The 12732-nt window shown below is 48.6% G+C and overlaps 1 protein-coding gene across 2 annotated transcripts in view; it reads right to left on the minus strand.

Moving 5' to 3' along the window:
• Positions 1-12732, minus strand: part of RAD54L (RAD54 like) — a 124532-nt gene that overhangs the window by 16585 nt on the left and 95215 nt on the right. The window contains exons 2-7 of one of the 2 annotated variants that reach the window (XM_074961815.1): positions 7827-7890; positions 6120-6206; positions 4564-4683; positions 3925-3985; positions 1664-1799; positions 491-560 (exon numbers count right to left, since the gene is read on the minus strand). In XM_074961815.1, the coding sequence (XP_074817916.1) occupies positions 491-560; positions 1664-1799; positions 3925-3985; positions 4564-4683; positions 6120-6206; positions 7827-7890 (538 nt within the window). Of the gene's footprint in view, positions 1-490; positions 561-1663; positions 1800-3924; positions 3986-4563; positions 4684-6119; positions 6207-6320; positions 6381-7826; positions 7891-12732 lie in introns of those variants that run through there. The other variant, XM_074961816.1, reaches the window with a different exon arrangement.

The following is a 12732-nucleotide window of genomic DNA, read 5'->3' on the forward strand; positions in this document are numbered from 1 at the left end:
CAAGACAGATAGATACTGTGTAACTCTAATATAAACACATACACATCAGATGTGTGTATAGCAGGCCAGAATCCTAGCTAATATTACTTGGAAATTACAATCATTAATTGATCTCCTATAGTGATTTTTGGCTAAGGTCTAGCATAGTATCAGTTTAACATCCAACTGACCCTGAACCTATCTGAGTGTTTCTTACAGGGCCCAACCCCACAATATCTCAGCACTTTTGTATGGGGAATGGAATGTGCCACAGCAGAGGAACAATCTCTGTGGTCTAACAGGCCTTTGGCATATTTAAGGATGATCTTAAATCCATTCAGCTGCAGTTGCTATGACTATAGTTAGAAACAGATCTTCCTAGCGAAGGTAGCAGTTGGCTTTGTACATCCTCCCTCCACCCAGCTGCCCAGAATTCTCTGTAAAGTTTAAGCACTTGAGGTGGAGATTAAGGAACTCCTGATGGTTCAAAGTAGTTTCCCACAAAACTCACTTCTCTCTGATGAGGCCGTAAAACGCGACTGAGAACGGGATCCACCACAACATGGATTGGCACTTTGTCCCTGCAGGAGGCAAACAAGAAAGGAGAGAGAGTAGAATGAATGCCCTGGTCCAGGCTTTTTTGGCTCACTCCTGTTCCGAGGACTCCTGGTAAGTGGCACAAGGAAGGCGACTGCCAGCAATCCTATCTGCTTTGCAAAGATCAACCATGCTTGGGACTTGGTAGATGGTTGCCCCGACAGTTAAACACCACAGTGCCATTTTGCAGTGTAGGTGGAACCACGTTGTAATTGTGTCCCTGAATGCAAAGCTGGAACACAATTCAGATACAGAGCCCGCACCCACCACAACACCAGGATGGGTGGTGACCATGTCACAGGGCAGCCACATTATGACTAGATGCTGTGACTTGAGTACTTTTGTGACATAGATAATTAGTGCTAACCTGAAATATCCTGCAACTCCTAGATGAAGGTTGCAGGATATATCTAGCCTAGGTACTTATTACCATAACACCTGAGCGCCTCACAATCTTTAATGTAGTTATCCTCACAACACTCCTGTGAGGCAGGGTAATGCTGTTATTCCCATTGTACAGAGGGGGAATAACTGACTTGCCCAAAGTCACAAATGCAGTCTATGGCAGAGTAGGGACTTGAATCCAGGTCTCCCCAATGCTAGGCTAGTGGCCTAACCATTGGGCCATCCTACCTCTCTGACATACTTTTATTGGAAGTGAAGCAGTGGTTAGCAAAGATAGCCTCATCCCTGCAATGGGAGCATCAGTGACCACTCTAGGTAAGGTTGCCTGACGGTTCCCATTCTAATCCCCAGTTTTTAGTTCCTCATTTTGGTTGGCTTGTACCTTAATGTTGACATATCCAGACTGAGCACTGAAACGTGCAACTGACAGGGAATAAAGCCCTCTTAGGAAAGGACTGAAGTGTACAACCCCATGGGTAGAACACCACAAATGATCTAAGATGGATATGTTCCTTCCTTTGGTTACTGTTGCTACAAGCTAGAGACATTCCAGAGCCACAAGGCTCAGAACCACATTTAACTCCAAAGTTCTGATCCAAATTCCCAAGGTTCAGAGCCTTTTGGGAATGGAAGACTAGCCAACGAGGTTGGAGCTACAATACCTGCTTTGTGGGTAACTCACTTGTCTATTTTCAGCTGGTCGTGTGCACTCAGCGGCGGAGGCTCATAAAGAACCAGAGCCCCTTCTTCAAAAGGGTCATGGAGAGCGCTCCTTACTCCTGTCCGTTTGATGCCCAGGGCCCTCAAGCCCAGTGACCCTGAAAACAATCACAGGCAGGATTCAAAGGAATGCCAGTTGCTTCCTCCCAGAAAAAACTGAGCCGTGCAAAAGGCTGAGAATTCAGACACAATCCACTGCCCTGAAGGAGGAGGCTCAACATGCTGTTTACAGTGTGGGTGTGATGCTGGCAGAATACAGATTCAAGAGGAAGCCAACACTGCATGCACCAGCAGCTTAGATGTGCTCTACGAGCCAGCTGACGGATGGCTCTCTATGGGTGCGTTGAAAGGGAGGGCAGGGAGCCCTGTCCCCCACTGCACTCACACAGAGGCAGCAATAATCTGTGTGCAAAGTGTAGGGGAGCTCTGGGGGGGCAGGTTCACAGTCACAACCCAACCCCCTCTGCACACTGGGTAACTCTGACTGAGCTAGCTATGGGGGTGCTGACTACATTCCCCGGCCAGCGCTGCAGGTGCATTACAGCTAACACAGGCACTTCCACAGCATTTGAGTGCTGAAGATGCCCCTAGGCTCTTCAAGGCCATAACTTAGCCTTGTATAAGGACAAGCAGGTTCTACTGTACGTTCTAGGAGTACAGTAAATATATAACTAGGCATCTCACAAACCACTGGCCCAAATCCTCTTCTCAGAAACCAATTCAGAGCTCAGTGGGAGTTGCATGCATTTATCCCAGGGTAGGATGTGACCATTAGCATCTACCTTTACAGCACTGCATTTAACAGTGGACTGCCATATCTTAGAAGGATATCACATAATCTACTGTTCTGTCATCCCCCTCTGCTGTGCGGTAGCAGGTGTTGTGGCCTTGCAGGTGAGCTTCCCGTTAAGAGTAGAAATTAGTGACTTGGATTCTGGGCATTTTCTTAGTGTAATTTATTTACACAGATACACCAGTCATGGAACAGAAGTGGGCATAAACAGCACAGGGGAAACCTCTCCTTCAGAAATCCTTGCCCAAACATCAGTGCCTGGTTCCCAGGAAGCAGTTCTGCTCCAAGGATTGACTCTAGTTAGGGAGATTAAAATGAAGCATAATCTCCTGCTGCTTGCAACAGCTCCCCCAAAAGAACATTCAGCACAAAACAACAGTCCAGCTTCTCTTAAAAAAGTGCACACTGCTCGCCTGCTAAGAAAAGATGACTATGTGTAACAGCGCCATCTAGTGAGTCCCACCATAAAAAAAAAGCTGTGCAGACACATACTACACCCTCTACAAATAAGGCTTAATTCCAACTTCCTTTCAAATCTGTTTTTTCAGCTGCTAACCACTGTATCAAATAAGTTCCTTTTGGGTTGGTAATTACCATACTTGGTCTCATTTAATAAAAAACCCACATTTGGACTAAAGTTTGAGTGAAACTGGTTGACCTGTTATTGAATCAAGGGAGAAAAAACGGTCCCATTTGTTCCAGTCAGAAGTTTGTGCGCCACATATTTAAGAACAGCTGAAGCTATCACACACAGCTTATTAAAAAGATCACCCCGAGACTTAAAGTATCAAGCCAAGTATAAAGAAAACTGGTGCACGCTTATTGGTTTCACATACATTGTTCCTCCGGTTAGTGATATTGGGGGTATTATTTAGACCAGCGGTTCCCAGACTTGTTCCGCCGCTTGTGCCGGGAAAGCCCCTGGCGGGCCGGGCCGATTTGTTTACCTGCCATGTCCGCAGGTTCGGCCGATCGCAGCTGCAGCTCCCATTGGGCTGGAGCAGCGAACCGCGGCCACTGGGAGCCACGATCGGCCAAACCTGCGGACGCGGCAGGTAAACAAACCGGCCCGGCCCGCCAGGGGCTTTCCCTGCACAAGCGGCGGAACAAGTTTGGGAACCACTGATTTAGACTGTAAACTGTTTGGGCCAGAAACCTGTCTCGCACTTTTGTTCTGTAACATGGCATGCAAGCCTATGGTACTTTGTAAAATACGTAACCGTCGTAATACAGAATCCAGTACTGAAATGTAGGATTATCCAAACTAAATACTAATAAGAAATAAGACTGCTTCCCTAATGGGGCTATATTTTTCTGTTCAAACTAACACATACAAAAGGAGGAAAATATCACTGTCTGACAAAACCAAAATGTCATCTTTTTCACAGGAGGCAGATTTGATACAGATCTGTTAAACCCCCTTCATTTACCTTGATAATTTGGAATGGGTATTTTGAAGGGTTTTGACAAAATGCTGCGGATAAATGCCTCCTAGGAATGGAGAAAGAAAAATATACATTAGAGTTATTTGCTATCAGAGATGGCTACATAACAGACAAAGAAGCCATTTGCTAAGGCCCCAGTCCTGCAAAGTGGTGAGTGCTCCCAATTCTCACTGATGTTTCTGTCCCAGATATTTTAAAGTCATATTTAATATGTTTTCCCTCTGGACTCTCCAAAACATGAAACTGACTAATACCGCTTCATGTGATTAAACATCTTAGCATCATAAACTTCTTGCTTAAGTACATCACTAATACTTGACTGCACCACTGAATATTTCCATAGGGAAGTTGTGTGAACTTCATTATGAATAAAGTGCCTGGTCCAGTGGGACCCTAAATTCAGGTGAGGCCTCTAGGTGCTACTATAACATAAATAATCATGCAAGCCCTCATTACGTGGAATTCCCATTGACTCAATGAGGGTTTTCGTTAAGTGCACGTGTACAGATCATGCCCAGGATGTATAACCTAATAGAAGGGTGTGAGCCCTTCTGATCACAGATGTACAGTGAGCAACTACTCATTGGCATGTGCTGACAATATGCCCTCGAGCGATCCACTTACATGTTTGCTGCTATCAAGGCAGTGAGGTCGATTGGTCAACGGGGCCAAGGGTTTCCGGAAAGGTGACACGTAACATTCCCAGCTCTGGCTCTCACTGCCAGCTTTCCGCTTCTTTGGAGTCTAAGAAAGAAAATCAGGACAGGCTGCGGATGATTTGGAGAGACCAACGCAGGATAAATGTATCACCGTCATGCTCTATAAGCATCTAACCACACAGACAACGAAGCCAGCCAGCTGAGTAAGTTTGAAAATAGAACATCATTACTCACTGCCATTGTAAGGACACTGCCAAGGTCGATGGGCCCAAAATTTTACCTACCTGGACGTGAATGTGTTTAAAATACTCCTCTAATTCTGAATATATCCATTAGCCCCTCCCCAAACTAGTGCTGTCACATTGCTATGCCATGCAGTATTTGGGTGCACGTAGCAGAAATATGGGTCAACAAAAATGCATTTGTTTTGTTTTCAGTTAGCAAACTTCCTTCACGAAAAAAGTTAGCACCCCATGCTGGCCAGCACACTGATTATAGGGTTTTTAGCATCCCCATTGGCTCCTGATCAGAGTTCTTATTAGGGAAGCGAAAGGGCTGCAAATTTCAAGCTGAATGTTAGACCCTCAGGAAAGTGACAAGACAAATACATATACATACATACATACATAGAGAGGTCAATGATTTGTAATGATCCCATTCAAAACCATCTCTCCCTCCAGGGAGGGTATCTTTCTAAACAATATGCTCTGTAGCTCAAACGGAAGTTATTGATTTCATGCAGAAATCACAGGGTGAAGTTCTCTGACCTGTGTTATACACAGGATCAGACTAGATGATCACAATAGTCCCTTCTGGCCTTAAAAATCTATGAATCTTTATTTCTGGTCATTTAGCCTCCCCCAGCGCATCCAGTGGTTCTCCTGGAGGGTGGGGGGTTGTTTCTATCCAAGAAGAGAGACCAACTCTTCTGAGATACACATACTTTGACTTTTAAGATATGGTCCTGACCCAAACATCCCCAAACTCTAGTGAAGTCTGGATCTAAACTTTGGACCGGACCCTGGAGACCCACAGAATTCCATGGGATTTTATAAATGCTTTCTTAAAATGATGATCAGGTGCCAACGGCTAAATTCCCAGGGTCAGTGTGTTTGGGGTCTCACTGGCTGTCTATAGAAACACCTGCCTGAACAACTGGGACTTGTAGCTTGGTCTAACAATGGAGCACCTTAGGCTCAGCCCGATTTCCAGTGGACGTAAATTCCATAATCCCAGCCCTCCACCGTGGGAATGCCCTGCCCATCACGCACTGGGACCTGTGCTCTGTTGGCCAAAGCGTCACTGCTGAGCACCCCGGGAGGTGGTGGCTACTGAGAAAACTGGGTCTGTTCATGGGAGAGAGCACACAAGCAGGTCCTATGCATTTCTCAGCCCCGCCAAGGGAAGGCGTTACCCTTACAGCCCAGCCCAGGAGCGGGAAGGGCAGCAGCACTGGAAACAGACCTCTAGCCAGCCAGACAACAGAGGGGAAGGGGTGGGGGGTGAGGGTGCGGAGCTCACCGCCTCGGGGTGCCAGTCCTCATCATCGTCTGAGTCATCGCCCCCCGGCTTCCTCTTGGCCAGCTGGCTGGGGGCCAGGCTTCTCCTCTGCAGGAAGGAAGGAGAGAGAGATGGCGATGAAGGAGTGCGGCAGCCCCACGGGAGTTTGGGGGGAGGGGGTTTTGCCAGTGATTGCATGGGGGTGCTGCCCCTCCCCCTTACCATCGTAGGGGGCTACAGCACCATCCAGCCCCACGCAGGGTGCAGCTCAGGACGGGAGGGGGGCGCTCAGGCCAAGCCGGGGAGGGGTGTGAATGGGGTATGGGGAGGGGGGTCAGGCCAGGGGAGGGAGTAGGCAAGCTGGGGGCTGTATGGGGGAGGGGACCTCCCAGGAGTCTGTATGGGGGGCAGGCAGATGTAGGGGGGGTCACCCCGGGTTCGGGGGTTCACATGCCAGGGGGCGGCTGGCTGGGGGAGGGGCAGTATGGGGGGCTCACCCCGGGTTCGGGGGTTCGCACGCCGGGGGGGCTGGCTGGAGGAGGGGCAGTATGGGGGGTCACCCCGGGTTCACACGCCGGGGGGGCTGGCTGGGGGAGGGGCAGTATGGGGGGGGTCACCCCGAGTTCGGGGGTTCGCACACCGGGGGGGCTGGCTGGGGGAGGGGCAGTATGGGGGGGGTCACCCCGGGTTCGGGGGTTCGCACGCCGGGGGGGCTGGCTGGGGGAGGGGCAGTATGGGGGGGTCACCCCTGGTTCGGGGGTTCGCACGCCGGGGGGGCTGGCCGCGGGCAGGCGGGGGGGGGTCACCCCTGGTTCGGGGGCTGGCTGGGTCCGGCCCGTCCCCGTCTCCTCTCGGCGGCGCGGGGGGAGGGGGCGGGACCCGGGTTCCCGGGCTCCTCGCTCTATCCCGAGCGGCCCCGCTCGCCGCCAGGCGCGGCCAATCGAGCGCCGATACCTGCCCGGCTTCGCCCCCATCGATCCGCTCCGGGCTCCTGCACAGCCTGCCAGGGCTCCGGGGGCGGGGCGCGGGGGGACGGACTGACAGACAGACAGAGAGGGGTGGGGAAGGGACAGGTGGAGAGGAGGGGGGCAGACTGACATGGGTGGGGGACAGACAGACCAACAGAGAGGGGTGGGAAAGGGTGGAGAGGAGGGGGACAGACAGACAGACGGGCAGGGAACGGACAGGTGGAGAGGAGGGGGGCAGACTGACATGGGTGGGGGACAGACATAGAGAGAGGGGTGGGGAAGGGACAGGTGGGGAGGAAGGGGACAGACGGGGGGGTGGGGGGGACAGACGGGGGGACACAGGCGACACGGGAGCCCCTCCTGGGGATGGGCTGAGGAAGAGGAGATGTATTAAAGGAATAAAGCAGGCAAAGCAAGCCAACAGGGCGGATCAAAACGAGCGAAGTGCCCAGGGAGCGAGAGCCCACTAGAGCGATGGAAAATCAGAGCGGAACAGAGAGAAACACTCAGCAGAGGGACCGAAAGTAGAGGGCGAGGGGCAAGTGAGGATGGGTAGAGAACAAATACTACAGGAGGGAGAGCAAAGGGGCACTGACACCCCCCAAGCCCTTCCTAGGGGCAGAGTAGAGAATGACCCCATGTGTCCGATTCAAACCGGAGGCAAGACCCCCGCCCCCCCCGGCTTCCATGGCTGCATGATGGAGCCTGTTATTCCAAGTCCTCTAAAACCTGTTAGCAGCAGGTTTACACACCCACGTACCCCGGCCACGTGCTGTTCTGAGCTGTGCCCATTTCCCTGGTCACTCGCAGTGCAGAGACGTGGCCTGTCGGAGAAGCAGAGCTGTTAAAGTTGCTCTGAAAGCTCTGTCCCAACAAGAGACTCGCTGCAGTACGGCAAAGGCACTCCCGTAGCACTGACAACACAGCGGCCTGCAGGAAGGATGGCCTGTGGACTGAGACTCCCTGATCTGTCTCCATGTTACCTGGCTGTGTTACTTCTGGGCCTAGCAGTCTTGCCAGGGGCCTGTAGTAGAGCGAAGCCTGGTGTTTTACGCTGTCAGTGATCAGTGGGTCAGTGATCAATGCGTGGCCAGCTGCCTCAGTCTTCCTCAGGAGCTACACCCCGTCTAGCCTGTTATTTGCATCCACCCCAAATCAGTTCACCCTGGTGTTTGCAAGCAGTTGACAGGGACACTCACTCAGCCAGGGCTCCAGGCAGATTTATTGCACACACGCAAACACACACACTTAACAGGTTTCAGAGCAGCCGTGTTAGTCTGTATCCGCAAAAAGAAAAGGAGGACTTGTGGCACCTTAGAGACTAACAAATTTATTTGAGCATAAGCTACAGCTCACTTAAGAAACCCCTCTGCAGAGATGTCTGCCAAAGAGCCTCTTCCATCTAAACAGCAACCACAATGTGCTGTGTCATATATAATTACACACGGCTAATGAAGCGCCAGTGAATCTCTGTCAATACCGAGAATAGCAGGAAAAGAAACGTGGTGCGTCCAACGCTCCAGCCTTGAACGCAAGCTCCTCAAACCTGCTGCCTGCTGGAACTCAGGATGAGTTAAATTAGTTCGGAAGGGCTGTGGCTCTTGTCCTGTTCCGTGCAATTGTGTCTCAGGCTCTCGGGCAGGGTACACCTGCCACAGCACGGTATCCCTTTGACTTTGATGGAGCTACTAAGAATGTACAATGGGTAAGTGGGGAGCGTAGGGAGCTCCAGGGGGATTTCTGATGCTTCCCCAGAATGATACCACAGCAGGATGAGGATGGAGATTGTAGCTTCAAAATCAGAGCAGTGGACATTCCTGCTGTATCCAGATCCCCTCCTCTGTCCTGGCTCTGCAATGTTAACAGGAGTTGAAATACTGGCTTTTGGCACGAAAGCAAGCAGATCTGACTCTAAATACTCAGGGAGGCCATCTGTGGAGTAAGGAGAGGCCCTTTCAGAGCACTAAACACTGTGCACTAAACACAAAGAGATACTGTTTATTTATGTGTATTGTAGCACCTAGGAACCCCCATTCCCTGCCCCAGTTGTGGACAATGACCCCATTGTGCTAGGCACTGTACAAATACAGAACAAAGAGCCAGTCCTTCTGGTACATTGTGAAGGGCATTTCTGGTTTCTTGGGTGAAAAACAAACCAGTAGCGCTAATGATTTGGGAGCAGATACATTACACTTGTAAGTGGAGGCCGGGCTACTCTTCAGAAAAGAATGAGGGTGTGTTGCTTGTTCCATGGATCACAGGTGGCAAATGATAAATTATGACCCTTCAATGCTACACTGAGCACTTGTAGGACAGACTTTCTGTAAACTGCAAAATCTCTCTCTTCCTGAGATATTGGGCCAAATGCTGCTCTCAGTAACTGCCCAGTAACTCCACTTATGTCACTAGAGTTATTGTCTTTATTTTTTTACCAGCTTAACAGCAGAATTTGGCTTGTGCACGAATGGGTCAAGAAGTGCGTGCTTTTATCTACCATTTTACAAGGCACTTCACAACTTTTGTCCAGTTGTTGCCTTTTAATCTGAAGCCTTCCATCTCTTGTCAAACCCTTACAGCTCTCACAATGTGGTTTTCTCCCTGACGTTTCACCATTCGTGGCACATTTGAGTTTCTCATAGTCTCATGTTCTGGGGCCGCACAGTGCTCATTTGGAAGCATCACAATGGATCTTGCGAGCGCTGCACTGACACGTGATACGGGCAGGCAGCTTAGAATGCAGGCCTGAGCAGGGCAGCAAAAAGAGCGCAATGTTCATAGACGCTCCAATGAGGCACTTACAAGAAAGTCATTTGTGCCTTTAAGAGGCAGGATTCCTTCCTTTCCGGGGGTGTGAAGGAGGGGAATATTTAGGTGGTTTTAAACCTCTGAAATTAAGTTAAAAACAAATATTGTTCAGGGCCCACCGAGGTTGCACGGTTGATATTTTGTAAATAGGAAACACAAAAAAGGAAGGGCCCTTCTGTAAAATTAACTTGGCCTCCCTGCCTGTATGTTCCATCTTCCACTCATCTGTTTCTTTTTAAATATATGCATTGATATATGACTATGTTCTTAAATATATCCCATCAAATATACAGGGTGTAAGATAATGCCAGGTCAGTTCCTAGAGTAGGAATGTTGTGGGTCTAAAAGCCAGTGGAGCTAGGCTCACCAGCTGAGGGCCTAGCCCCTTGACTTTTACCTTTCCTTGACTTTATTTAATCTTGAACATTTTTCAGTATTTAACTTTAGAAGTGCTTCCCATACTCAGTGACTAATGTTAGACATGGGGATTACTGGCTCAGTGGGCAGAACGTGGTTATGTGTAAAGAAAATTGGCTCTTTTTCCTGGCTTGATAACATCGGTACTAAATTTTCCTCTCCCCAACATGGAGGGTAATTCTGCTTTCTGCTGTTTGGTTCTTCTTGGAATATAAAAGTTTTGTGGTCTAGCAAGAGTAAGGGAAAGATCATGGAGGTAAAATGTGCTTCCTCCCATTTTATAACCACTACTGGCAGAGCAATACAGGGGCTCTCAGCCTTCAGACACCCCACAATCACCCCATTCCCATTACATGCCGGTTTTCTGAGCAATTCAGAAGGGGCGTCATGGAAATCAGAACAGTGTGGTTTGTGGGGGGTGTTTCTAACATCTGCGGAATGATAGCGCAGCTCACTCTTAAGGCATCACATTAGCACAAGCTGTTGCTGGTGACACCAGAGCACCATTAGCAGATGCACAGGATGCCCCAAGGAGTTTAAGTATCGAATAGACTTGACAGAAATGGTTATTACCGCCCTTTTATAGATGGGAAGCTAAGCCACAAGGAGATTAAGTGGCTTGTCCAGGAGCAAACAGGAAGTCAGTGGCAGAGTCCGTGATCTTCTGAGTGTTAGGTCAGTGCTTTAACCACCAATCCATCCTTCTTTTGGATAACCACCCAACACTGGCTAGCTAGCGCCATCGCAATCTGACAAGCTGAAGAAGCTACCGCAGTCGATGCTATCCACTGATTCAGACATTTGTACTCATTGCACCCCTAATACTTAGCAGAGTTGCAGGGCTTAGTTATAACTTCTGCTGACATTGAAATTCATAGTTAACTTTAGCCTGATGTTTCCCCCTACTTTGAACATGCTCATAACTTTCTTTGCGGCTGAAATTTTCCACGATCGGCCTCTCCCTGAAGGTGAATGTTTGGGAAGAAATCTGAGCAAATGCCATTCACCCATTTTTGAGTTACATAAAGATGAAAAGAAAGTCTACCCTGCAGAGGTGATCAATTTCAATCAAAGCTCTTGGATTTGGTTGGGTAATAGTTACCATGGGGCTCAGTCTTGTGTGGTGCCGGGTTCCATCATCTACCACTGAATTCAGTAGGAGTTGAAGGTGATCACCATCTCTTAGGAGGACTCTGTACCTTACAGGATTAAGCCATAGAACTGCAAAGAATTGTCATGTTGGGTCTTGATTGTTACACACTTCCCATCTAGTCTGACGCCCTATATAACACAGGCTAGAAAACTTCCCTGTTAGGATATAGATATTCAGGCCTGTCTGCAAAGGCCTGTACTTTAAGAATTTAGGTATATTCTTATCACTTGGCTAGTTCTAGAGGTATAAAAGAAAGAATCAAAATCACTGTCTGCTGGTGTAAGGGCCTTCTCTTACTGTGACAGTCTGAGGCCCTGTTCTTAGGCTAAGGCCTTTGGCTAAGCAGCAGAGGCAGCCATAAGCTAGGAAGCGACCGGTCACATCCTCACATTCCAAACTAGTCACATTGAAATAAGGTGCTATTGGGCTGTTAGGCACTATCAGGACAGGATTGTATTCCTATCACCTCCAGAGAAAGGGAAGTGCCTAGAAAATGTAAAAGGAAACTTAGTTTGATAGCATCCTGTCTGGCAAGAACTCACTTATCAATAGCTGGGATGTGAAATCCTCACTTCTATATTGTCTTATCATTATAGTTCCCACTTTGCTATTGTTTGTCTGTATAATCTCTGTCTGGTTCTGTGATTGTTCCTGTCCGCTGTATAATTAATTTTGCTGGGTGTAAACTAATTAAGGTGGTGGGATATAATTGGTTACATAATCATGTTACAATATGTTAGGATTAAAAGAAAAGGAGGACTTGTGGCACCTTAGAGACTAACCAATTTATTTGAGCATGAGCTTTCGTGAGCTCCAGCTCACTTCATCGGATGCAACATGCTCAAATAAATTGGTTAGTCTCTAAGGTGCCACAAGTACTCCTTTTCTTTTTGCGAATACAGACTAACACGGCTGTTACTCTGAAACCTATGTTAGGATTGGTTAGTTAAATTTCAGGAAAATGATTGGTTAAGGTATAGCTAAGCAGAACTCAAGTTTTACTATATAATCTGTAGTCAATGAGGAAGTGAGTGGGTGTGGGGGGGGAGATGGGAACAGGGAATGGGTATAAGGAAATTGGAATCATGTTTTGCTAAAGGGGGAAATGGGGCCAGGGGATGGGGGTAAGGAAATTGGAATAATGTTTGGCTAAGGGCAGGAATGGGAACAGGGACACAGGTGTAAGGCTCTGTGGTGTCAGAGCTGGGAAGGAGGATACTAAGGAAGGAAACTGGAATCATGCTTGCTGGAAGTTCACCCCAATAAACATCGAATTGTTTGCACCTTTGGA

The sequence above is a fragment of the Natator depressus genome, chromosome 8 (genome assembly GCF_965152275.1).
Source record: "Natator depressus isolate rNatDep1 chromosome 8, rNatDep2.hap1, whole genome shotgun sequence".
Classification (NCBI taxonomy): Eukaryota; Metazoa; Chordata; order Testudines; family Cheloniidae; genus Natator; species Natator depressus.